The sequence below is a fragment of the Triplophysa dalaica genome, chromosome 3, assembly GCF_015846415.1.
Source record: "Triplophysa dalaica isolate WHDGS20190420 chromosome 3, ASM1584641v1, whole genome shotgun sequence".
Classification (NCBI taxonomy): Eukaryota; Metazoa; Chordata; class Actinopteri; order Cypriniformes; family Nemacheilidae; genus Triplophysa; species Triplophysa dalaica.
Window position 1 is genome coordinate 5,500,278 of NC_079544.1, and position 26,420 is coordinate 5,526,697.

A 26,420-nucleotide genomic window follows, 5' to 3' on the forward strand; every position below is an offset into this window, starting at 1 on the left:
AGCCAGATTTTGTCCTATTCTATCAACTCATACACAGATAAAAATCTTATTTATTCAGCTTTCATATTATGTAAAAATCTCAATTTCGCAAAACTGACCCCTAAAACATTTTTTGTTGTCCAGGGTCACATATAGTAAAAGTGTAGTTTATTTGCACATGTGTTGATTACCATCAGTTTTAGTAGATAGACCATCGTTTATCTATAGCAACCGTGTTGAGACCATAAAGTGAATTTGGGTTAAGTATGATTTTACAACAGATAAAAACAAACATGGGTCCTACAGCTAGACAACGGTTCATCTTCTAAGAGAAGTAACAACAAATGCTCTTGAAACAAATGAAATTTCTTTTGACATTTGGTTGGTCATTAATGTTATTAAATGTATTATTATTAGTTCGTTTCATAGTTTGCCCTTTCCCCAAAAGTGTTTTTAAGTTAGACTATCCTACTGTATAAGGCTACATCTGATTAACTTGTATTGCAATTCTCTGTTTCAGGCTGTCAGTAAAAAAGAAATCTGTGTGTGTGTAGATGGCATGTGTGATAGCGTGTTAAAATACGAGCTGAGGCTATTGGAAATGTGCAGAGCAGAGCAGAGCAGAGCAGCAGTGCGGTGAGCGAGCGGGCGAGTTCCTCTCGCACTTCCCCCTCCCGGCGCTGCCTGCCTGCCTGGGTGGTCTCCCTCTCTCTCCACTTTGGCGAGCTGTTGCTTAGCAGCTAATAATAGGAGATGTTTGCAAAGTAATTTGCCTCTTCCTCGGCCAATGAGAACCAGAGCACTTTTCCATCAAACCACCCTTTTCAGGATTCGCGAAGGGGCTACCTCTCCAAATGTTACTGCAACAGGATCAGAGGTAGACTGAGGGAATCTGCTCGCCACTTATCGCAGCTTTAAAACCAGTTACGAGCACCAGTTGTACGAATGAAGACCGAAGGATCTATACGGATTCGGGCGCATAATGTTGGGATGGGATTGGAAGACTTTGGCTCAAGGAAAGACTAGAGAATATCCTTTCAACTTTATCCCGACGGATGCGCGCGTCCTGTTTCTTGGATTATTATTGTTATTATCGCCGCTGCCTCACGCACCGCGTTCGTCTTTAACTTTCTTCGGCGCTTCTTCGTTTTCTCGCTTGGACTATGGCCACGGATCCCAGAGACCCGGGGGCCGGTGTTGTTTTTGGAGATTTACCCCCGAGCTACACGCGCTCTCCGCCGCCTGTGAACTCAGATCTCCTCCGGAGACCCAGTTACTGCCACGCCGCTTTTGCGTTAAAACAGATTTCTAAGGTGACTAACGTGTTTTCGAGTGGGATTTACACACCCACCACGATTTTTGTTGTTCATGTGTGTGATTTGCAATTTCAGGGAACTGTAAACTACATTGTTTTGCCAAGGTTTAGTGTGTTTGCGGTAATCTCGACTATCGTAGTGTAGATTTAATTTGAATGAGGCAAGTAGGACTGAAACGATTACGCACATTTACGCAGCGTCTTCATCTCGAATTGATTTCTGTAACCTAGTTTGATTCAACGTCGTTTTACGTAGAGAGTAAAACACACTAGTAGCAAAGCGTAGGTTCGGACAGGGACTTTCATGAATGAGAGCGGAGGATCCATTCATTTAGCGCAGACATACGCGCGTTTTGAGTCTATATGGTGCCGCACTGTCTCGGTGTTCAGTCTGGTATAGATACAAATGTAACGTGTTTGTTTGACAACGCGCGCGTCCTGATGAGGAATTCACTGATTAAGTTTGATCTGACAAAGCATCAGTGAAGCGCATGAACGCTTGGCTATGTGTCAAAACTCCCATGAGTGAAACCAAAACTTGTCCAGTTACACTGGGGCGCGAACACACTACAGTTATAAAAAACGATTCTAGCTAGGTTAATCTACACTTTCAATCAAATTGCGCATGAAAAGGTTTGTTTATCTTCAGTTTGCGATTTTATTGAAAGCATTAGAAAGTTTACAGTACAATTACCAGGCTAAGTGGCATTAATGGTAGACTTGTAGTGTCTAGAAATAATAAGGAAACGTTAACAAAAGTACTTGAGTAAATGTGTTTGATTGAAGTAAAAACTGGATCTCCTAATGCAGTTGTAGTTCCTAAACAGAGACTGACAGCAGTTCAAGTTTGATGCCCATGTCTTTTGGGATTAAATAAAAAATGTACAGCTGTGATGTTTTTAAGAAAGATTGTTAAACTTTGCTTGAATTTACCATCAGTTTTTTGCGTAATGCTGCTTACAGGCCTGCCGTGAAACTCCAGGCCTGTGAGATGTTTAGAAAAGTCCCTTTAATAGTTAATGAAGGTTCATGAACGTTTTATCATGTTTGCATACATGTATTGGTGGGTTTATAGTGTTAACCCCTGGTTCGAGAGGATTTGTTAAGAAAGCCTTAACTGTTCACACTGTTATTCAAACTACGTCTAGGAGTCATTCGCAGAATATGATGTTTATAGCGAACATAAGAGTAACAACTGATAAAGAATATAATGCCTGTGCATCTTTTACCTTCTCTGTTATACAGTGTGCCCGACCGTTTGTCATTCAAAGAGAAATAAAATAGGCTCGTTTGTAAATATTGATTCCTGCGTTGTCAAAACAGTTCGGTGTCCTGGCAGGGCACCGCCTGTTACAAGTGATCTGAAATAGCACCGCTGTACATGTGAATAAGTGTTTCTCTCTTGTGTCTCAGGGGAAAGCTGTGGGACAGAAAGCACCACTGTGGATTCGGGCGAAGTTCCAGGCTTTTCTCTTTTCTCTGGGCTGTCACATACAGCGACACTGTGGAAAAGTCCTTTTCATCGGACTTCTTGTATTCGGAGCCTTGTCTGTTGGTTTACGAGTGGCTGCCATCGAAACAGACATCGAGAAGCTATGGGTGGAAGGTGAGTCTGAGCTTTCGTATTTTGGTGCCGCATGGGTGGGTTTTGGGACTGCTTTTTGGTGATGTCACTGTCTATACGATCTGTCCAGACAGGGGAAGCATATTATATTGTTAGTACGGCTCGATTTTGTCTCGCCTCGAAACAAGTTGACTGTCTCTGCTCAACTTCTCTGATTGAAAAGTGTGATTGTGGTGCAGTTGTTGGGTGATGTTTGACCCAGACCTTGTGTGGGCTTCTGATATGAAGTCTCAGGATCTTTTAGCGGACATAGACCGTGGCCTCTGGAATTCCATATCTCCTGTCACGCACACGTAGCATTCTTGTTCCTAGCTCATGCAAGCCTTCTCTTGTTCTCTCCCCATCAGCCTATATTGTTTGGTGCGCTTGATGTTTTTCCCCCCTTTTCCCGTTTGACGTCCTTTCTGCGCACTTCACTTATCTGTGCATTTTCAGGCAGCTTTATTTGGTTTTCACACCGCCAAATTCCTCCTAAGCCCCCTAGGCTTTCGCCACACTGCTGATCCCATGCACAGATGGGCTGTGTGTGAATCGTTAGCCATCTTTGAGAGCGCTGACCCTCCCCCCTCCTGCTCGCTGTGTGGTCCTTCACTATTCTTGGATTCCATTCAACAATAAAGGCACCCCCCTCTACCAAAAAACGTGAATGCAGCTGAAGTTTACCCACCTGTTTCACACTCGCGCACACAACACACACGCCCATGTGCACAGTCAGTATTTCGGTCGTTTGACTTTTGATATTAAAACATGTTGTACGTGTACCTGCATTTAACATCAGTTTGGTTTAGAAAAGAAAGGTGAAGGAATTTTTAACTGTAGAGCATCGCATATAAAGCACTACATGCTTGCTCATTCAAGTAAATGACTTTTGAAAAGTTTAAAAGCCTTCGAATTTTGTTATTATAATTATTTGTGAAATACGCAGCAGTGTAGTAATGCATTGATATATGAACTTATATGAGCTCTCCAGAGAGAACGTTGGATGCAGTTTAAAGAGAAGGGAGTTGATGTTGTCAGCGAAATTTGTGGTTTAACGTTAAGCAGGAATAAAGTATGGGGCTCCTGGAGTGAAGTGAGCCCGAGTGTTGAAAAGGAATGCTGTGCCTTTAAGAGGCAGTCCCTATGTTTCTAAAGTTTCTGCCTGCGTTGTTTCCCCCAATAGCCCATTGACAAAGCTGCTCTGGGCTGAATGGGGAGTAAGTGGTATGGTAACAAGGAGAGGTTAGTTCTCACACACAGACCCACACATACTCGCTTCTGCACGCATGCACACATAAAAAGTCACAGGGAGAAACATGTTGTATAATGGGTCTGGTGATTAAAAATAGCATTCGCTACCTAGTGCAGTTGCTGACAATTACATACGTAGTTGCATGTATCCAAAGCATGTGTCCTAGGCCAAAAAAAGAAGATTAATACGTGTTTTACAAGGCAAGTTACTGCACTCTTGATAGGAATTACATAACATGATTTATAATGCAGTTGCATCTAAAAGTTGCATGTCCCACATCCGAACTGCTCGCAAACATTCAAATATGCTGTGTGTGGGAGCAATAAAGATTTGCTTGGCCCGTGGAACTCACACTTGGCCAGCTGTGCATTTCGGAGCATATGCCGCCTCATTACTTACCCCCGAGGTGGTAACTGTCCCTCCCTCACCCCTGCTCTTCACCCCCACCCAAATGTCACCCGGGCCACCAAGTGTCCATGTCCTCAGGGACCACCCAGCCATCCATAATTGCTTCCGCCTTCCATCAAACGATGTGCGAAAAGTAACATCCCACCATAGGTCTGAAGATGACTTACACCAACAGACCCGCAGAATAGACGCCTTTAGAGAATACACTGTATTTTGTCTATTGGGTCACAAAACACCTCCTTGTGTGTTATTCTTGTCCCTCTTTAATGCAGAAAATGCATGTTATTGAGGTTTTGTATGGTTTGCAGATGAAGTTATTTATGGGAAAGTGTGATGTAGCCTTCATCGCGTGGCAGAAGACAGAACGGGTAATACAATAAAATGTAGAATAGAGGTTTGACTGAAGAAACGTTCATCTTTTCTGAAGTGTTGGAATTTTTTGAAAATTAGGAGATGGTTAGAAAGATTGAGAAAGAGTTTTAATCGTTTCATCTGGTTTCTCACACTGAGCCGAAGTGCTACATCTTGTTGTAATTGTGAGTCGTTTGCTATTGGACTGAGTGATTCCGCATTTAGAGTGAAGGGTGAGGAAAGCTTTGTCCATGACATGTTACCCATCAGCTTTGGGGAAAAGAGCATACTTTGATATGCGATTACATGCTTGAGTACTTCTGGCCTCCCAAAAGGATTGCTGGCATTTAACAGTCATTGCAAAAATGTGCGCCGGCCTAAACAAATGGACAACTTTTTCAAACAGACGGACATGTTTATCTGCTCATATACGCCCGTAGCTTAATTTTTCTCATCCGTTTTGACACAATTTTGGTGCGCCTGACAGACGTGTACACACATACAAGCTGTGCAAACATTACACAAACGTGCGCAGGGATTTCTGGGGTAGCAGGCCTGGTTGAATTTTATAAAACCACAGAGCAGCAGAAGAGACGTATAATGAACATATACACCGTATGAAGGCCGAGGGCACAAGCGCATGCTGTACAGAGATATACGTAGAGCTTTCTGTGTGTTAGGAGCAGTTATCTAAATAAAATATGTTAGCTAAATGCAATAATTCATTAGAAAATACACAGTCTACCAGTTCTGGTGGCGGATTCGAGAGAAAGAAAGCTCTATGAGGCATTATTGGAGGTGAATGGCAAGCCGCAGTACCCCAGCTACGTAAATAAACTCAAACTGCCGAGACTGAGACCTCACCAGTAGAAAGTACAAACAAGGCCAGAGTCAACCTGGGTCAGTTGAAAATGTTTATTTCAACCCCCCGTCACACACACACACACACACACACACACACACACACACAGGCCGGCCTTCCAACATCTATTACTCAAGAACAGCCACAAGAACTGAATGCTTCCCTTCTCCGGGAGTCTACCCCAATTCAGAGCATAGCCAATTACAGCTTCTCTCTGCCAGCGTCTTCATTCTTTTGACCTAATCAGTTTGTTTGGCATCATGATTGTTTTTTAAACATTGGACACTGATGCCGTTTTAAAGGCTGTCAATGGAGCAATATCTAGGGAAAAATGAAATAGAGTCCCGTTGGCATCTGTGGTGAGAGTAAATCACAGCCTCTCTCCGTGGCACACCTTTGTGTTTATATTTTTAAGCTAATGTTACTAGAACAACGCCAGCAGAGGCAGGAGGAGTCCAGACCCCCATGAAGCTGCCCCTCTCACTGCTCGATTCAGACAGTATTTCTTACATTCAGCCAATGAGGGTCATTTCTTTGATCCACTTCTTAGAAATAAGAAAATTGTCACTTTTTGCAAAAAAAGTGTCCTTTTTATACTCCTCAACAGTTTGTTCTTTAAGATCGGGTATTTTTTTTCACATTTTCTTGGTGCTTGGTGGAAAAGAAATGGTTTCTGGGCTCAATAAATTCATTTCCAGTTTGAATGAGACCAGCAACGTGGAAAAATTTTGCCTTTCACCGTGGGATGAATGTATGTTTCAACCACACATTAAGCTGCATTAGCAGCCAGTGAAGTGCCTAATGTGGGTATTTTTCACAGCAGCCAACACTAGGACTGATTAGCATAATTAGTACAGGGACGGCTATACATATGGAAATGGCCAGGACCTAAATGCCAGAACCAGTGGAAATTTATGTCAATGCTGAGACAAGTATGAGGTCTGAATAGATGCTAGCTCAAGCAAGGTCTTGGCCATCTTGATTTGTTTTTAATATTTTTTCAAAAAGATGCACATTATGAGCTATCGTTTATTCACACTAGCCGAAAGTTACCTCAGAGATGTACAGGATGACACACACAGATAATTCCCATCCTTATTGTTTCGTTCTCTGGGAAAACTCTAGATCCAATTTGCTTTTGTGGCGACTTGCTCGCTTCATTTTATTCTGTTTGTTGGGAAACAACTGAGAAAGACTGAAAATGAGTGCAACAAAGGCCCGCATTGAGTCTCGTGTTAGCGCTCACAGAGGCAGAGGTGGAGCAGCCTCCATCTGCCACTGTATTGGGGCGAGATGGGGTGGTTCTCCGAGTCATGGTCTGGCCATTGAGACTTTCTGTGATTGAGAGTTGCAGTGAAGCTGAAATGTTTAAAAAGATTTGCGCTTGAGCCAAATCTATCCCCCTTGTCTACATAATGTGTATGAAAAGAAGAGGAAGAAAAAATCAAACAAAGAGCTTGGAATGGACTAGATGGGGGCTTGGCGGACCCGAGGCAAAAGAGCCGGACCGGCTCGTTTTGTTCTTGCCGGTTTCATATACTAATGCGTGTGGGAGAAAGAGGGAGAACAGAAAGAGCCAGTGAATGCACGTACGGGAGAGAGTGTGTGCTTGGGCACGCACTGGCACCCGGCTGCGTATCTGTGTGCTTGAGTTTACTTGGGTGGCGAAAACAGGTAAAAATGTCTCTTTCAGCACTTTTCCATGTGGGACTTCCTCCAGAACAGCGTGAGTCCTTTCAGAAGAATCTTAATCCTTCTAATCTGGCCCACAACACTTTGAAGGTGGCCTGTTCTAATGGAGAAAGCACTGGATTCAGAATTTGTTGCTCGGTGCAACTGCACCATGTGAGGATGGGCAAAACATTATTCCTTGCCTTCCAGAATTTTTTTAAAGCATATTAGAAATGTATTTAAGTGTTAAAATTGTTTTTTTATTTGAAAAGGCCATTTGAGAATTTGGATTGGTAAACGTTGGACATGAGGGTCCACTGCCGAGGCGACATAGGGGGCTTCTTCTCCATGGTTAATTACATGTCACTTTCCATACTGCTCCCTGGGAGGGAACCTTCTTACACCCGCTCTCTTTGCTGGTCTGCTCATGGGTGGGAGCTGAAACACTTCTAAAGGCTTCGCCCCATTGTGAACAACCCAGCAAAGGCAGAAGCATCCGTTTGTCTGGAGATTAACTTTAGCTCATAGCATTTTATGTGCAAGTGAGAATTTACAAGGTCCATTGCATAGCTGTGTAATATGCGAGACATTGAGGCTGGTTTCCTGCTATGTTGGGGAATGTTGGTCAGACCCTCCTCGTGGATAATTGGCCTGTGATGGTGATGTCACCCTTCGGGCTGTGAAAAATGAAGCACATCCAAGGAAGGAGGGTGATGGGAATCTCTGTTTACATACAAGTGCCATGTGCAGGTGCAGGTTTTAGCGTCATTATTTTTCTTTATTCTTTACGTGAGCGCAGACCTATCCAGAACCTTTCCCGGCACCATCAAATCCTCAGGCTTCATATAAATGAACAGACCTAGCTGTTTAAATCTCAAATTTACACCCCGGAACACTCTCGTGTCTCCCGGTTCCTTTTTTCCCTCCCACCTTGTGTGTTTCTGGCTGTGAAAGTATTTGCGTGCCTGTCTCTTTAAGCGTACAGCAGCAGCGAGCCGAGAGAACAGAGCAGAGCTCCCATCTGGAGGGTGGCTGAGTGGAGCGGTGACTGAGCGGCGGGGCCCACTCGGGCCTCAAGCTGGGTGGTCCAGATGGGAGGAACCAGACACAAATAGCTATAATTTACTTCAGGAGCCTCTGTAATTACAGGCCCAAGGATTGGAGCTCAATTCCTGCAGATGCCTGAATGCATTAAATATGAACACACTGTCTGTAGATCGACAAAAAAACGCGTTTGCATTCGCAAATGGAAACGGCCTTCAGATATAGCCGAAGCAATGTGTTTATGTAACCTAGATGTCAGATAGCTGCGTGAATGAAACCAGGAGGGTGAGTGTTTACATGGGTCGGGCTGTACGCGTCAGTGCGGTTTACAGTGGCTGTTGAGAAACTACGCAGAATTGATGACGTTCCTGTGCATTTACAGTCCAAACCTTTGTTTCTTCTGCGCAGAGACCAGTTTTCTTTTATTTAACAGAACCTTTCATGTATGTAAAAAGAGGATCTTAAAGAATCAAAGCAGCATACTCTGATAAGGACAGTAGTGTTATGACCCACAATCTTTCTCTTTTACTGTTGTTATTGCCTCTCTCTCCCTCTCACAATTAACACAGCAATGAGATGTGCAGCCTCTGCAGGCTTGTCTTCATGTATTGGGACACGGAGGGGCAGACGGACAGGCTCTGATCCGGGCCGGTTCATTTCATGTGCATTTGGCAGGGCCACAGATACCCAGAGACCTCTTTTCACTACCGCCTTTGTTAATTAGGAGGCTGGACTCCGGAGTTTCCTCTGTGCTCTTTGATGCTTTTTATCCCGGCTCAGCATACCACATGAACAGCGTTTTTGCCTCTACCCTTGTGCCTCACTCCCTACTTCCATTAACTACTCACATCTTGGATCCAGGCATTGTGACCTGTAGATCAAGACCTAAAATATTCTTGGGTTTTTCTTATGAGAAACCACAGTTTGTGCTAAACGTTGTCATTTTATTCATTAACTAAACCAGTGGTGGGACGGATAACCCGGGATAGAGTTTCTGAGGATTATTTTAGCCGACCAAATGTTGGACAATTTATGGGGGATTTGTTGCTAAAGCCTGTTTGTTAGCCTCGTGTGACTGCATGATCTGTGTCGTATGCTTTAAGAGAACACTTCCACTCACTTCTGAGTGCTGGAAGCACAAATCCGGCCCTCACATCTGTTTCTGTGGTCGGATGGACAGTACACAGGGGAATGAGAACCGTGGTGATTCTAATTTCAGTTTATTGAGGTTTAATTATGACATTAACCTTGTTGAAACATTATCACACAACTGTACAGTTCCTGCAACTGTTTATGCATAGGGTTAAATGAAATCCATTGGTTGAGCCAACTAAAAAAATTAACAAGTTCATTCTTTTTCTCAGCCGGCAGTCGAGTAAGCAAGGAACTGCGGTACACGAAGGAGAAGCAGGGAGAGGAGTCAGTGTTCACCACCCAGATGCTCATACAGACACCCAAACAGGAAGGAACCAATATTCTTACCCAGGAGGATTTGCTGCTCCACCTGGAGGCTGCTCTATCAGCCAGCAAAGTCCAGGTGTCTCTTTATGGAAAGTGAGTACAACCCCCCACAGGATTACAGGGAATTAAATAACGCTTTTACACACGGTCCTGCCCCAACATGATGTATTTCAATATGTGGCTTTGTGATATCTATCAACAGATCTTGGGATCTTAATAAAATGTGCTTCAAGTCTGGAGTCCCGATTATAGAGAATGTCATGATTGAGAGGGTAAGCATTTTTAAATGTTTGATATTTTTCCATTTTTGTATTTAATGCGTTTATGCTGTAGTTTCTGGTGTCGTGTCATTGAATTTATTAATTTGAATGCTTTTCTACAGATGATTGATAAACTTTTCCCCTGTATGATTGTGACTCCATTGGACTGCTTTTGGGAAGGTTCCAAGTTGCAGGGAGGCTCTGCCTACTTACCGTAAGCATTTTACACATGATCCCATTTCTCTTAATGATTCATTTATTACTTAATTTGACTGTTAATTATAGCCAGTAGTTAGGAGCTACAGAGTTAACGCCGGTTTAAGGGAGAGTTACTTAAACACACCCCCCCCCCAAATATAACACACTCTGCTGTAACAATTGGGCTTTACCTTCAACCAAACATGACCCTGGCTGGGACAAACTCTGACATCAAGCCCTTAGCAAAAGCTCTATTTAGTCTGTTGATAAGCTAAGGGCTGGTTCCTTCGTCGCTTGGACTTGAGCTGTCATCGGTGTGGTGAGGGGGCTTTGCAGGATAATCTCTAATCCTGCACCCCTGTCCCACCACCCGTTCTCCCCCTCCAAGACTGAGGAAGCCCTTACGGAACGGGGACAGAGAGCGAGAGATGACTGCTACTGGATGGGTGGGAGGGAAGAGTGGTGGGGGAACTGGGGAGCCTTTGGGTCAGACAATGGTAAGCATTCTTTTAGTTTACGAGTGAGTGTCCATCAGTGAGGGGGCCCTGGAGGGGGCACGGCTTTGTCAGCACTGGGTAACACTGTGCATTCTCATGGTAATTGCTCAGGCTCGGAGCTGTAAGTTGTCCAACAAATAAAATGGGCATTATTCAAGTCGTGGGCCCAGAAAGAGAGAAGAGTGAGAGATAGAAAGGAGAGGGAAATTAACAGTGGACAGTTTGGTAGTTTACACTTCCACTCGTAACATCTCTGTAAAATGCTCACTAAATTGTTGTCAATGTTTTGGATTATGAAATGTGTTATTTGATTCAGTTGGTGACAGTACAAAAATTCTCACTGCATGTTAGTTATCCTTTTTCTTTTATCACAGACAAAAGTAAATTTACAATGTCATTTATTTTCTTATTTATTTTGCTGAGCATTAAGAGAGGTTTGAGGTAGCCGCTGATGCTAATGTCCTCTCAGGCTTCTCTTCAGTTCAGCTGTATTTTTTTATCCAAAGGGAAAAGAGAAAGGGAGAGAGGCAGAGAGCGAAAGGGAGGGAGAGAGTGAGGGAGAAAAAACTTGGGGGAACAAAGAGCAGCAATCTATGGAAAAACAAAAGGGCCCAGGCCGGTTCACTCAAGCAAAAAATAGGAGATAAAGGAGACTCTCTTTGCAAGCAGGAGCAAAGGCGCTTGGTATGTGGGAATGGGAGAGGACCAGCTTTATTTGAAGCTGCTCTTCATGAGTTATTGGAGTGAGATTGGGCCTGGAGTTAGGACACTATTCACTTTTATTCTTCTTTACCCACAAATATTCATCACAGTGAATGGCCCCTCTCTCACTCGGGGGTATCAGCGTAGGTTCTATGGCATGTTTCGCTGAGATTTTAGCTAGGAATTGACTAGACATGTTTTCAAGGGCATGATAACTGGATGTGAAAATGACAGGATAATATAATTTTTCATGCTTTGTGGTTATCAGTGTCAGTTTTGAAGAACCACCCTGCTTACATGTTATGTTGCAGCAAATCAACTCGTTAATGGAGATAAACTGTAACTGTGGAGAATTAGCCCTTAGCACATCAATAGACGACAATCCAGTCTCTCAATAACCGTCGAAGACAGATTAAAACCAGAACACTGTGCTCAAAGCAGCATTCAGGAGGGTCGGCACAGCCCTTCCAAACTTTCCCACTGCCCGCCTTCATTTTTATCAAGATGTTTAGTGGCAGAGGTAATTGTTATGACTCGATGCACAAAGTTAAGAGACAGCAGCATGTAGACCGCCGGGACATTATGCCTCTCCGTGTAACAGGATAATAAACGCTACTTTATGCAGCATCTGTAGCCCGCCACCATCGGGGAGGGACCGGTGCCATCAAAGCAGTAGCGTAGAAGTTGCAATAGTAATGGGATAATAGGGTTTTCATGAGGACATTAAAAAAAAGATTAAAATGTGACAATTTATCAGTGTATATTCATGCATCACGTTGTTTGCTTTCGTAGGGGAATGCCTGACATTCAGTGGATGAATTTAGACCCCATCAAGCTGATGGAGGAGCTTAGCCAGTTTACGTCTCTGGAGGGCTTCAGAGAGATGCTGGATAAGGCTCAGGTGGGCCACGCCTATATGAACCGCCCTTGCTTGGACCCCAACGACACAGACTGCCCGCACAGTGCCCCCAATAAGGACCCGCAGCAGGTGGGCACAATGTTGCGAATGTGTTGTTATGGGTTTGACTTCTCAGTTTTTATGAGTTTGCATTAAACGCGCTGTCTGTGTTTTCTTTAGGTCCCTGACATTGCTGCGGAGCTTCAGGGCGGTTGCCATGGTTTCTCTAAGAAGTTCATGCACTGGCAGGAGGAGTTGATCCTGGGCGAAAGAGTAAAGGACTCCCAGAATGCTTTGCAGAGGTGAGAAAAGAAAGGAGAGAGCCAAGAAGTGGGCATGTGGGTGGGCCTCTCTTAGGAGGCCCTGATGAGAGAGAAAGAGAGAGGGAAAAGCATAAAGACAAGAGATAGAGAGAGAGAGAGAGAGAGAGAGAGAGGAATCTTTTTGATTCTTAATAACCTCACACATCCTAAGAATTCCTCGCATGAGGAGGGATCAGTTTCCACCTCTGACCCCGGTATAGGAAAGACCAATTAAACATGATGGACAGCCACGTAACCTATGGATGGATCCAAAATGTAAAGCGGAGAAAAACGAAAACACATTGTAATAGAAAAAAGGTGTATGTGATGCAAAGTAAACAAACTGTGCCTAAACCAGAAACGAAGGCAAATTTGTTTGACCCATGTAATTCAATCCCCTGTGTGTATTTTCAATGCGGTTTTATCTGCAATAAATGAAAGTCTGGGATAAGAGCTCTAGAGCCTTCTCAGTGGAAGTGAGAGGCCACCCGTGCCTTTCCAGTCTTTTATCTTGTTTTCTACTAAACGCTCACCTTCGACAAAATTTCATCTGTCCTCTACAGTGCCGAGGCCCTTCAGACCATGTTCCTTCTCATGAGTCCCAAACAGCTCTACGAGCACTTTAAAGACGACTACGAGATCCACGACATCAACTGGAATGAGGACAAGGCCACTGCCATCCTGGAGTCCTGGCAGAGAAAGTTTGTTGAGGTAATTTCCGATTTCATACTACATGTATGGCTCACTGTTAGGCCTGAATGGTTTGAATGATTTTAGAGGATGTTGGGCTCGGATGAAGAGGAAAACAGAAAGGAGCAATGGTCAGTCTATGAGGTCACAAGTGGTGCGGGAGGGTTGTTTTCCTTAGACCAGAGGATGGCAACGTCTGGCTGAATTCCATCAATCCTCAGCTGCCTAGTAAACGGAGTCCTCCTAGGAGGCCACCGACAGACTCCCAGTTATAGGAACAAGCTGTTTTTGTGATAACTGACACCTAGCCCGCTGACTGAAAGAGAGAGAGGGAGGGAAGAGCCTACAGCGATATCTGCTGCCTCAGAAAAAAAAGAGAGGGAAGTGGAGTCAAGGGAGGTTGGGGGTATAGGGCACTGTAAAAACAAAGTGCAGGGGTATTTCGTTCCCCTTAAGGTTGTCGGCCATTCATGGCGCTGATGGAGTAGCCAGAAAGACCATGTGATCTCATCTGATCCATGTGACCTCTGCCCTCTGGCATCTGTGCTGATTATTTCTCGCTTGTCGAGCATCATAGGGACTTGTGCTATCTTGTTTGTGTGTTATTGGGCTAAAAACAAGGTGGATATATTTGTGTGGCTCGTCAGAAAATGTAAATTAAGATTGATTCAGTATCACAACACATGTATTGGTTTAATATTTCAAATTGTGATTTTTCTTTCCAGGTTGTGCACGGTAGCATTCCTCAGAATGCTTCTTCTAACGTTTATGCCTTCTCTACCACCACTCTCAATGACATTATGAAGTCTTTCTCCGACGTCAGTGTAATCCGGGTGGCAGGTGGTTATCTGCTCATGGTAAGACATGTGCTATCTACAAGCTAACTGAAATATTTGTGGAGCTGTTTTCTTACCCATGCATTCTCTGCGCACAGCTTGCATATGCATGCGTCACCATGCTGCGCTGGGACTGTGCTAAGTCTCAAGGTGCCGTTGGGCTGGCAGGAGTGCTGTTGGTGGCTTTGTCTGTAGCTGCAGGACTTGGATTGTGTTCACTGCTGGGGCTTTCCTTCAACGCCGCCACCACACAGGTATATACACACCTGAACAACGTCTTCGGTTTACACTTTCCCTGAGGGCTGCAACTCAGTGCTGTGTATTTCTCTACAGGTGCTGCCGTTCCTAGCCCTGGGGATTGGAGTGGATGACATGTTCCTGCTGGCTCATTCCTTTACTCAGACCAGGTCCAATATCCCATTCAAGGTATATAGCCTCTAAACATTCTCTGGAACTTGAGTGTTGTTGCTCAAGAAGATCACAGCTCATGTTTTGCCCTCTCCTGTGTTCTGTAGGAAAGAACGGGTGACTGTCTGAGAAGAACAGGCACCAGCGTGGCGCTGACCTCCATCAATAACATGATCGCTTTCTTCATGGCTGCCCTAGTGCCTATTCCTGCTCTCCGGGCCTTCTCGCTTCAGGTACGATTGTGCGTTTTCTGCTTTTAAACATATCATAAAGCACTGCGCCCTGTGATGCCCATTAAAAAAGACTGGCAGGGGCAGTGACTTTGTGGAAAAGCCAGTAAAAGTGGCTTTAATAAAGGAGCGGTCAAAGTTAATTCAGAGTTAGGACGGCCTTTGTTCTCATCTCTTTCTGGCATTCTCTCTCTCTTTTATTGTCAAACCCCTTCATCCACCTAAATTCACAGCCTGGCTCTCAGGTGGGAAGGGAATACAGAGAGATAATGAGATGAGTGAATATATCAGTATATCACCCAGACTGTGTTTCTCAGATCTCCCCAGGCTAGCCCTGGGTGGTCCGTGCTGTAATGATACCGAATATAATGTCTGTCTGAGGCTGGCGGAGTTGGGGGGGATTGTTCTGCTCAGACTCGTTGTGACCTTGGGAGTCCCCTTTCCTTGGCTTGTTGACTGTTTGGGGTGTGTGGGGAGGGGTTGATTTAGGGTGCATATTTTACTTTCTGGGATTCAATCCGAGGTACTAAAACAGTGAGGGATCCTGAATGCAGAGTATTTTTTCTCAAGTTCAGACGGCAGCTGTGGAGTCGGATGGCAACGTAGAACTCATGAAGGAAAAGACTTTGGCCTCTGTCCTGAACTCTCTCTCACTTTTTATTTCAGGCGGCTATTGTGGTGGTCTTTAATTTCGCCATGGTTCTTCTGATCTTCCCTGCCATTCTGAGCTTGGACCTGCACAGGCGTGAGGACAAAAGACTGGATATCCTGTGCTGTTTCTACAGGTAACTAAAATGGCCTATTCACTTATTTCATACTCAGTTTTTGGTTATTAAAATACTGATTGGTGCATGACAGAATTGTTTAATATGTTGCTTTTTTCCATCCCTTCCAGTCCCTGTTCATCTCGAGTTATCCAGATCCAGCCTCAAGAGTTCTCTGATGCCAATGACAACCACCAGCACGCCACTGCCACCCCCACCTATGCCGGTTCCACTATTACCACCAGCACCCACATCACCACAACCGTCCAGGCTTTTACTCAATGTGATGCTGCTGGCCAGCATATTGTCACCATACTGCCTCCCACCTCCCAGATTTCCACCAGCCCTCCATCCATGGTTCTCTCCACCCCCACTCCGACCACCGATCCTTATGGCTCCCAGTTGTTCACAAACTCCAGCTCCACCCGAGACCTCCTGGCCCAGGTGGAGGAGCCCAAAGAGGGCCGCGAGTGTGTGCCGCTCCCTTTCTTCCGCTGGAATCTCTCCCGCTTTGCACGAGAAAAATACGCCCCCGTGTTGCTTAAGCCAGAAACCAAGACTGTGGTTGTTGTCGTTTTTGTCGCTCTTTTGGGCCTTAGCCTCTATGGCACAACAATGGTTCATGATGGACTCTACTTGACTGACATTGTCCCTAGGGACACAAAGGAGTATGACTTCATCTCGTCCCAGTTTAAATACTTTTCCTTCTATAACATGTACCTGGTTACTATGGATGGCTTTGACTATGCCCATTCCCAAAGACAGCTTATACAACTTCACAATGCCTTTAACACTGTGAAATATGTGATTAAGGACAGCAATCACAAACTGCCCAGAATGTGGCTCCATTACTTCCAGGATTGGCTCAGAGGTAAGACTTGGTTTCACAATGTGTTCTTATTTAGCTTTGCTTGCTAAAGCAGTTTTTACTATTACTACAGTACTGCTACTGTTACTATTTACTATTACTATACAGATAACCCAAAATAATAAGGCCTGTAACTCACCCTGTACCGTTTGAGTTGTAATTCATGTTTTTACAACTAATAAGAATGATTTTGTTCTAAGTATGTATTTTTTTGCCTGGACAATGGCATGAATTTTATTGAAGGAAAGGCCGGCACCATATTTAGGAAACAGAATGTTGTATAGGCTTCAAGTGGGCTCTTGACTTGAAAAAAATCTGTATGAACATTGCAAAGCCATTTATGATCATTCACTTCTCAAGATACGAGTCTATATTTGAGTTTGTGGACATAGCGAATCTGCCAAATAATGAGGAAATATGAAACATAGCTATGCTAAAATAAGCCAGATAAACTATAATTTTCATTTTCATAATTTTCGTTCATTCTTTATGTGAGATCAGGAAAGGTCTTATCTCTTAGGAAAGGTGAGAGAACGAGTTCAGGGAAAGTTCATTCCTGTCATCTGATTTTGTCTGCTTTCCACCTGGCCAAATAGAGTATTGTGGGTGGGTCAGGGGTTATCTCAGACGTTTTGTGTACCCTCTGCTCACATTATCCTGTCATAAGACCTTAACTGTGATGTGATGCTACAACAGTTCAAACTCAGTGAATTTAAAAGAAGTGATTTCTTGTGAATGGCTGTGGAAACTGGGAGTAGTTGAAAGACTTTTTCTCCCTTGACTCTCGGGCCCCCCATGCCATTTCCTTTTCTTGTGAGAAGATGTCTGTAATTACGGAATGGTTGTGGAAACTGTTTTTCTGCTGTTGCCAGACTTTTCATTTGGAGAGCTCGAAATGCTTTCTCTGGTTAGTTTATTCAGCCCACACACACTTATTCAGCAGCAGGCAGAAAGATGGAGAACTCAGTGAGGGGAGGGCATTTGGTTTGAAAGTCTGTTTGTGTGATTGGCTTGGCAGTAAATATGCTAAAGAAGCTCATAGCATGCTTGTGAATGGAAACTTATAAATATGTTTGCTTGTTGCAAGTCAGAATTTGTAGGTCTAATTCGCATTTCTGTGCTCCACATAGGTTTGCAATCTACATTCGATGCTGATTGGAAGGCAGGCAGGATCACCCGTGACAGCTATCGCAATGGCACTGAGGATGGAGCACTTGCGTACAAGCTTCTTATACAGACTGGCTCCAAGAAAGACCCTTTTAACTACAGCCAGGTGTGTGGTCAGCTATTGAAGCATGAAGAAATACTACCTAACAAATTTACTGCCTAAAAAATTGGTTATTTACATGTTTTGCTTCGCTTAAAGCTCACAACCCGTCGGCTGGTGGATGAGGATGGTCTAATCCCCCCTGAGGTGTTCTACATTTACCTGACAGTATGGGTCAGTAATGATCCACTGGGTTATGCTGCCTCTCAAGCCAACTTCTACCCTCACCCTCGGGAGTGGATCCATGATAAGTACGACACCACTGGGGAGAACCTTCGCAGTAAGTGACCATCCTTCTCGTGTCAGCACTCGTTCATGAACTCAAATGCTGTAATGTTATTTTCATTCTGAAACCTGTTCTCTCTTTAGTCCCTGCAGCTGAGCCTCTGGAGTTTGCACAGTTTCCTTTTTACATGAACGGGCTCAGACAAGCTTCCGACTTCATCGAGGCCATCGAGAGTGTGCGCTCCATTTGTGAAGAGTTTATGCGCCAGGGCATCAAGAACTATCCCAACGGCTACCCATTTCTGTTTTGGGAACAGTACATAGGTCTACGCCACTGGTTTCTGCTGTCCATCAGTATCGTCCTTGCTTGCACCTTCCTGGTGTGCGCCATCCTCCTCCTCAACCCGTGGACCGCAGGCGTCATTGTAAGTTTACCTCTTCCTCACCCTAATCCACTTCCAACTTGCTCTCTGACTTGTCTTTCTCTTTTCTACACTCTTCCTCTATTCTCTCATTTCTCTCGCTCCCCCTGATCCCCTCAGCACAGCTTAATAACTTTGCCACCAGGGCGGTTTTCTGGGGAGGGCCTTGGCGGGTTGTCTAGAGGGTGCTGCGTGCATACACACATATACACACAGTCACACACATACATAGTCTTGCCCTCATCTCTTTTGTCATTTAAATGGGTGCTGCAAGACTTTCTAAAGGCGAAATGCAAAGCTCTCCTGAAGGCTTTTACCTTCAACTGCCTTTGTCCAGAAATTTAGGGACAGGACTGATCTGCCCAGTCACGACCTTGGCCTGCTAAACCCATCCGTCAGGGGCCGTATGTAGTGGGGGGAGCCGGTGGGTGGGTTAGTTTAACGTTTTAAAGGCATTTCACAAGCTGCTTGGGCTTTGTATTTAGCATGCATAGTATTTATGTATGTATTTTTTGTTTAGCTGTAGAGTTACAGCTTGTTATGTTTAAGTGTTAATACCTAATAATGTAGAGCTGTGATTTTTTTTATCATATTCTCCCACATACATGTTCAGAAAACCATCCCTGCTCTCTTCAGTTTTACAACCTATATGTGGCCGCAGTAAAATGGATTTTACCATCTCCAATTTAAGCGTGACCAAATTGTGACCCCTGCCAACATCAAAGACTTAACCAAGTGCCCACTGTATTGTATCAAAAAGTTGTTGAGTAGAAAAACATGGAGGGCTAAATAGTACCAGGAACATGATGGCAGACGGGAGGTCCTTGTGTGCTTTAACGTATAGTGTCACTCGTTTCCCTTGCTCTGAAACTGAGAAGACATGGGGTGGGGGCAGGACATGGGTCGTGAGGTAATGTGATACTTGGGGCATGTGACAGTGAAAAGTGGAGGATGCAAACCCAAAGAGACCCAGTTCTGGATTGTCACTCATTTATTTCAACACATACTTTCTCTTGGGGTCAATGAATGGACATATAGGCTGTTACGAAGCATGCAATTTTTGAGACCTTAGCTAACATATATTCCTTTATATTTGCCTTTCAGGTTTTTATTTTGGCCATGATGACTGTGGAACTTTTTGGCATCATGGGATTGATTGGTATTAAGTTGAGCGCCATTCCCGTGGTCATCCTCATTGCCTCCGTTGGTATTGGAGTGGAGTTTACTGTGCACATTGCACTGGTAAGGCCCCTTTTCATAACTTTCAGTCCTTTAGTATTTGTATTTCTTCAAGATACATAGAATCAATCAGTCAATTTTCACTATATAGGGTTTCCTGACTGCTATCGGGGACAGGAACACTCGTTCAGCTGTGGCAATGGAGCATATGTTTGCTCCTGTGATTGACGGCGCCATCTCCACTCTGCTGGGAGTCCTTATGCTTGCCGGCTCAGAATTCGACTTCATCATGAGGTGAGTGACACTTCTCCATGCTGGTTTCTGCAGTTGGCCCGTGTGCCGACTTTGAAAAGGGTGGCAGGAGGAAAAAATTGTCCATGTGGCTCAGGGGTACAGGTGGTAACGTTTGCCTTCCACCTCTCCCTCATCACCTGGTGTTGTCAGTCTGGATACTAACTCCCCTCAGACCACCAAGGCACTCTGACAAACATCCTCTGACTTGCTTGAATGCGCAACAAATGGAGGGAACATCAAGGGAGTGTAGCAGCTGCTTGTAAACATGTAAATATACAACCCACTGAGCGGTGACTCATACACGATCATAATGTCACCCCCCTGATTTTGGGGAAGACATCACCTGTCCAATCATTTGGTTCACAGCTTTTGCACCTTTTTCTACAGTGCATGCATATGAAAGTTCGCTCTGTCCATCCTTGGTTCGATACAAAACAGTCGGAAGTTACCCTGCAACCAGTACATTTGGGAGTTTTTTTTGCCTGGTTTAATGTTTGCTTCCCAGGAAGCATATAACAGTGTTTTTCAGTTGGACGTGAGCTTTGCTGGAAGCAAACCACAACATTGAAAGCCGCCCCATGAGACTCATGAAATAGAAATTCAATGTTATAAGATGTTAAAATGCTTAGAGGATCAAACGTAGCATTATATCCAAAAAGTAAAACTTACAATAGTCTCCCAACTCCTAAGATGTTAAAAAGAGCCTTTTCTTTTTGCACCGAAGATTGTAAATACAAGGAAAAGCAGCACAGTTTGGGTGTCCAGGAAACTGCAGGGGGGTGTTAGACCAGATTGCTTAGTGGTAAAGCTGAGGAAAAGATTGGGGGTTGGGCATTGGAGCGAACCATTTGGTGAAAGTGGTGTGCCAATAATGGGGCATTCACAGTGGGAGGTCCTGTTTAGATGTAGAGAAAGAGAGAGAGAGGCCTAGCCCTCTAGCTTGGGAGTAGCATAAATACATTGCTGTAAACATCTCCTGGCTGTGGGACACTGAATAAACAGGAGAACAAGCTCAGCGGCCCCTCTCAGAACGAGCCACCCCTTCCAACCCCTGACTCGGAATGGAAAAGATTACAGTTTATATAAACAACAGAATTCCTAACACTAGGTCTACTCTGGAGGTCTGACCCAAGCAGGGCCCGTGGATGGTTTAGTCTTTTCTCCTTTTTTTACTCCTTAAATAAATCACGCTCCACTTTCGGAATGTTGACTTAGTAAAATAAACAAGCGCCTTTTTTCCAGCCTTTTCATGTATACAGGACCGTCAGACAAAATGAGTGCCTTTAACCAACAAAAGGTGGATGTAAGTGCAGCCAGAGATGGTTGGCTCATTTTTTTTAAATTCTCAAACAGGCCTCATGTTCACATTGAACATTGTGTCTAAAGGATGATTGTGCCTTTTTCGCACTCCTGCCGAAGTGTCACTCACACTGCACAAGTCGTCTAAGTGTTTTCAGGAATCGGTGTAGAAAGTTTCGAAGAGTTGAGCAAAAAACAAAACGGTTCACCCTCACGCTGTCTGATTCTTGTGTGTTAATGAGGCAGACATGAAAAAAGAGGGAGGATGGGGTGGAGAAAATGAAACCTATAGCGTAGCTCTGCCTCTGGTCTAAATGTGGCATATAATTCTGGTAGTGTTGCATTTTACACACAGACCCCAACAGGCCACCTTGGAAATTTGGGTTTTAGAGGTCAGTTTAAATATTATCTCTGTTTGACTGTGCAAAACGACTGAAATAGGTAATTACAGTCTTTTTTATATCGTGATACAGGTCTCCTCAGGGAGCCGTTATAGAGACGCTAACTAAAATAGATCCAAAATGAATGTTCAACAGCGCGATGAGCGTCAGACCTGTAATCTTTTTAACAGGGTTGGTTTATTCATTTGCTTGACGGTTCTCATACAGCCAATGCAAACACATTGCCTCATTGGAGGAGACGGGTCAATGGACAGCAGTTTCCACCGTACGCCTGGAATGCTCCAAGCAGATACGCCAAAGATGAACGTTTTCATTCTTTTTGAAACCCAAGGTTCTTGTAGATGTGACAGAAGTGAAAATGGTCAGAGGGTGGGAGGTTAAGAGAACATACCAGACTTTTTTTTCCGGATCCTGTTTCTCTTTTTCCCTACCTCCAGAAGTCTGAACCACAGCTAAAACAGCTGAATTGTCTCTTTTCAGTGTAAGCGTTTAACCGAAGTGCTCTCTAATTTTCTTGTGCTCGCTCTTTCTTGTGGTGAATCAGAGCCTTCCCATAATGCTCTGAACTGAAGCACAGAGACACAGACACCCTCGCAGCCCTGTAGCCTATTAGCGAGCTCTTCATGTTAACACGCCATCCGGGGCACATACCGCAACTAGCGTTTGAGCCTGAAGAACCTCATTCACCGTCTTCTCCCTTGGCCCCTTCGTTCAAATACACATTTCTGATGCCACGTGCAGCGTTTCGCATCTCTGCAATGCATCACCAAAACTGCTAGTGCCATTGCCAACCAGACCTCCATATTTTTGGCTTTGGCGAGTGAGGGTGGTGTCTCCTGCAACATTTCAGTATTGCGTTGAGGTTCCCCTACTGAGAAATGGTGTGGTCCAAAGAGTTTCAACAGAACAGCTAGTCTTAGTGCTTGTTGACTGTTGGAAGCGTTGTTGATGGACTCTAGGGTCAGTTTTACTGGCTCAGTCTGTTCCACACGTGAAAGAAATGGCTTTCAACAGATCTCATTGCTAGCGTTGCGTGATTACCACTCGAGCCAACATGGCTGTCGGAGGCAAGGAGGAGGGAGAGGGCGGTGGAAAGAAAGAGATAGAAAGCAAAGGTCTGCCCAGCGTAAACATAGAGGTGGTGTGCCCTGGCCAAGGAGAAATACGATCTCAATGAGAGGGGGTATTAAGTTGCGGAGGGGAAAATTACATTAACAGCAGTGGCAGCTTTCGAGCCAGGGAGAGGGAGAGCGAACGAAAGCAACCGAGTGTTTCTGACACGTAGAATCTGCTCGCTAATGTAAACACATCCCCTCAGGAAGTGGCAGGGCAGTGATGATAGATGAGGGTTCCCAGAGGGAGAGAGAGCAAGCGCTCGCTTCGAAGATGGAACCCAGGAATTTCCCTCCAGCATTGTCAGGTTGCCAGAAGAAAGGAAGCAGGGAGAGGAAATTCATTGGATAAGGGGGCCACTTGCAATAGCTGTCAAATATTGACACCTTGTTCCTGCATGATGCTTATACATCTCTTTATTTGTGCTTTCTTTTACAGATACTTCTTTGCTGTGCTGGCCATTTTGACATTATTGGGGATCCTGAATGGTTTGGTGCTACTTCCAGTACTGCTGTCGCTCATGGGTCCCCCTACTGAGTCTGTGCCTGTTAACAACGCCAATCAGTTGCAAAGTCCCTCCCCTGAACCCATGCCACCACCTATGAACCACCACGGGTACTACACTGGGAACATGCCGAAAGCACCGCGTCAGGCATTCTCTGAGCCCTCCGAATCCGACTACTATTCTGAAACTACCACCACCTCCGGCATCGGCGAGGAGGAATACAAGTACTGTGACAGGAGCCCCTACATCACACCCCCGGCTCAATCTCCCACCTCCCATATTTTACTGGAAGCCAGCAAAAACCCCAGCTTCCCTAAGCTAACAGTAAGTTTATCATGTCGAGTAAAAAAGACAACATTAAGGAACAGTTTGTTTCATTTTTTAATCCATTTCCATTTGTTTTTGCCTCGAAGGTGGTTAAGCCTTTCCACGAAACAGGCACTAAAGGACAGCTGAGCGAGTCTGCCCAGAATGCCGTCAACTCTGTCAGTTCACAAATCACGCGATGGGATAACAAACACGAGTACCAAGGGCCAAAGCGACAACATTTACCAAGTGACAGAACCCACTGTCCTCACAGGACTACTCAGTGTGGCCCAGGGCCACAACCAGGGAGAAGGCAGCAGCAAAACAGGACTACAGCCCCAGCCAATGGCGCCGGGGCATTGCAGCGGCCTAACAATGCCATCACCATGGTTACAGCCACAGCTTCTGTGACAGTGGCAGTGCACCCCAGTTTGCCGGGGTCATATCAGGGTTACATGCACGAAGGGTTTGAGGATACCGAGTCGGACTCTTTCGAGGACTCTAAGAGAACTTCTCAAACATATGGAAAAACTTCAAATTATAAGACAGACTCTTTGGAACTTCAAGATCTGGAACCCACAGAGAACAGCCAGCATCAATCTAACCAGGCGCTAGGTAAGAACTAATGGTCACTTCTAGTTGTAGATATAGAGATCACTCATTTGTTATAAATAACTGGTAACTGATTTCTAACCATGTTTTTAATACTTTTTTTCTGTGTGTGTTGCAGGTGGTGCATGGATCCAAGCAGCCAAAGATTGCTAGACTGCTCCCATCCCCCGCATCCCTTTGTCCGAAATCTTTGGCTGCCTCGGGCAATCCCCGACCCCAGCCTGGTGTCTTTGAACTGTACATAGACCTCACACAAATGAGAGGATTTATTTTAAAAATATTAAAAAGGTCTTTTAAGACATTTATAAATATATATATATATTTTAATACTAAAAAAGAGGGAAACTATTTTAAATCGTGCTGTATAACTTGTGTATTCACTTGTGTATAAGAGGATTTGGAGGCCTTGTTTCCTCCATTGTATAGATTCTGAAATGTGCTATATGTAAAAAGAAGTTAATATTAGGTTATTGAAATGGAAGGTCAGTGTTCCTTTTTTGCTGCTACACTTCAAATTTAAGATGACATGTCTTGAACATATGCAGTGCCCCTTTCCCCATCACAAGCAGAGATATTACTTTTATTTTTAACAAGTTCTTATACCGCAGCCAATAGGAAGCTTATCTGTGTTGGTTGAAGATGTTGACTTATTGCACTGTACAAAATCTATATCTACACAGATAGCAGTTTCTGTAATTTCCAGTGTTTTTCATTTATTTATTTAGCTTTTTTCCTGACAGCAACCATTGTGCCTTCTTTCAGTCTTACAACTTGACTTGTCTGTTCATTAATAAGTTACTATATTGTTTTCATTTCATGGTCTCCTTGTTAGTGCGAAACTCTCTATGTGTTGTACTGTACAGTGTGCAGTGAACAGACTGTGACTCAAATGTTACATTATTTCATTTTGTGGTCATTTGCAGTCTACATTGACATACTTGAAGAGTGGTCAAATTTATCTTCGGTTATTTCAGCAATACATTGTGTAAGCTTCAGTTTGTCGCTATATATGTCCCAGTAAATGTTTGGGAGATATCATGCAAACACGTTTACCCAAATATGATTTAGAAAGGGAATACTACATAAGTGCAAAAGGAGATTTTCATTATTTTATATATTGCTGGCTGCTTTGTACATAGCGACTGCCCTTCGCATTCGTTTACCAGGAAGTTGCCCTCCGGGCTTCTCCCTTAAGGCCAGTGTAGGGACAGGTAACAAATTCTGGTGCTAGACTTCTCAGTATTTTGTCTTAGGTTCAGTTCTCTTTCTTGGGTCCAATTTCAGGCAGTATTTCAGCTTAAAAAGCTCACTCGTTCAGTGTTGGTCAAATCACTGCCAGATTAAATGCAGGGAAATGTGTAAATTTAAGTGGCAGCTTCTCACACGCTATTTCTTTCTGTCTGTATATTTAACAAAATAAGTAGCTACTGTATCTGGAAGACAACACAACATAAGCAATCGAAAGCACATGTACAGCGTAAGGACAGGAGGGGCACGGGGAGACAGGAGAGGGGGTACGGGATGGGGTCCTGCATAGGGGTTTTGTTTCAAATGTATGTCATGCCATATAAATTATTTATATAAAATTTTTATTTTTGTAGTTTGTACAGATGTTAGTCGCTAGACTGAAGTTATATTTTTAAAGAGTAAATATATTATAAATATAAATATATAATTATATCTATTTGTTTTTGGGGTGGGGTGGGAATTGAGATCTTCATATTGCTGTTGGAAATTATGAAGGAAAGGGGTGGCTACAGTTGTCCACCTTGCGACTCTTTGCCCTTCCTTCTCCATGTAAAGATTTGAAGAGTTTCTGTTATTGTTGTTGTCTAAAACACTGTGACTTCAGAAAACTTTGTTCGAGGAAAAAAGAAACGATGTGACCATCATTTCCTTCACCCTTTATAGGAATTCAACTAACAAAATAAATGCGGAAAAAAACCTCTTGACTCATGTGTTTATTTTAAAACATCATGTTGTTTGCACTGTTGTCATTACACAAAGAAAAGCTGCGATGTGATTGAAAAGTCACACCACATTAGATGACTAAACATTCCACAGATGTAGGAGTGTGAAAGGAGGGAAGGAAGTTTAGATGTATCAGCTCCACACTTCCTGTTTTATTGTTGTGACTCCCCAGGCTAGTGTCTTCAGTACAATAAGCCCACCTATGGAGATGAAAGGCGTGTGCTGTA

General features: G+C 44.0%; 1 protein-coding gene across 1 annotated transcript; it reads left to right on the forward strand.

Annotated features, from left to right (window-relative positions):
- The first annotated feature begins 705 nt into the window (after positions 1-705).
- Positions 706-25,708, forward strand: ptch2 (patched 2). Its single transcript, XM_056744379.1, has 22 exons — positions 706-1,292; positions 2,708-2,900; positions 9,850-10,039; positions 10,149-10,218; positions 10,329-10,420; positions 12,396-12,591; positions 12,682-12,803; positions 13,367-13,514; positions 14,219-14,350; positions 14,428-14,583; positions 14,663-14,755; positions 14,845-14,970; positions 15,634-15,752; positions 15,863-16,602; positions 17,730-17,872; positions 17,966-18,146; positions 18,236-18,516; positions 19,618-19,755; positions 19,844-19,986; positions 23,238-23,628; positions 23,718-24,225; positions 24,341-25,708. The coding sequence occupies exons 1-22, from the start codon at positions 1,143-1,145 to the stop codon at positions 24,373-24,375; spliced, it is 4,347 nt and encodes a 1,448-aa protein (XP_056600357.1). The 5' UTR covers positions 706-1,142; the 3' UTR covers positions 24,376-25,708.
- The last annotated feature ends 712 nt before the right edge of the window (positions 25,709-26,420 follow it).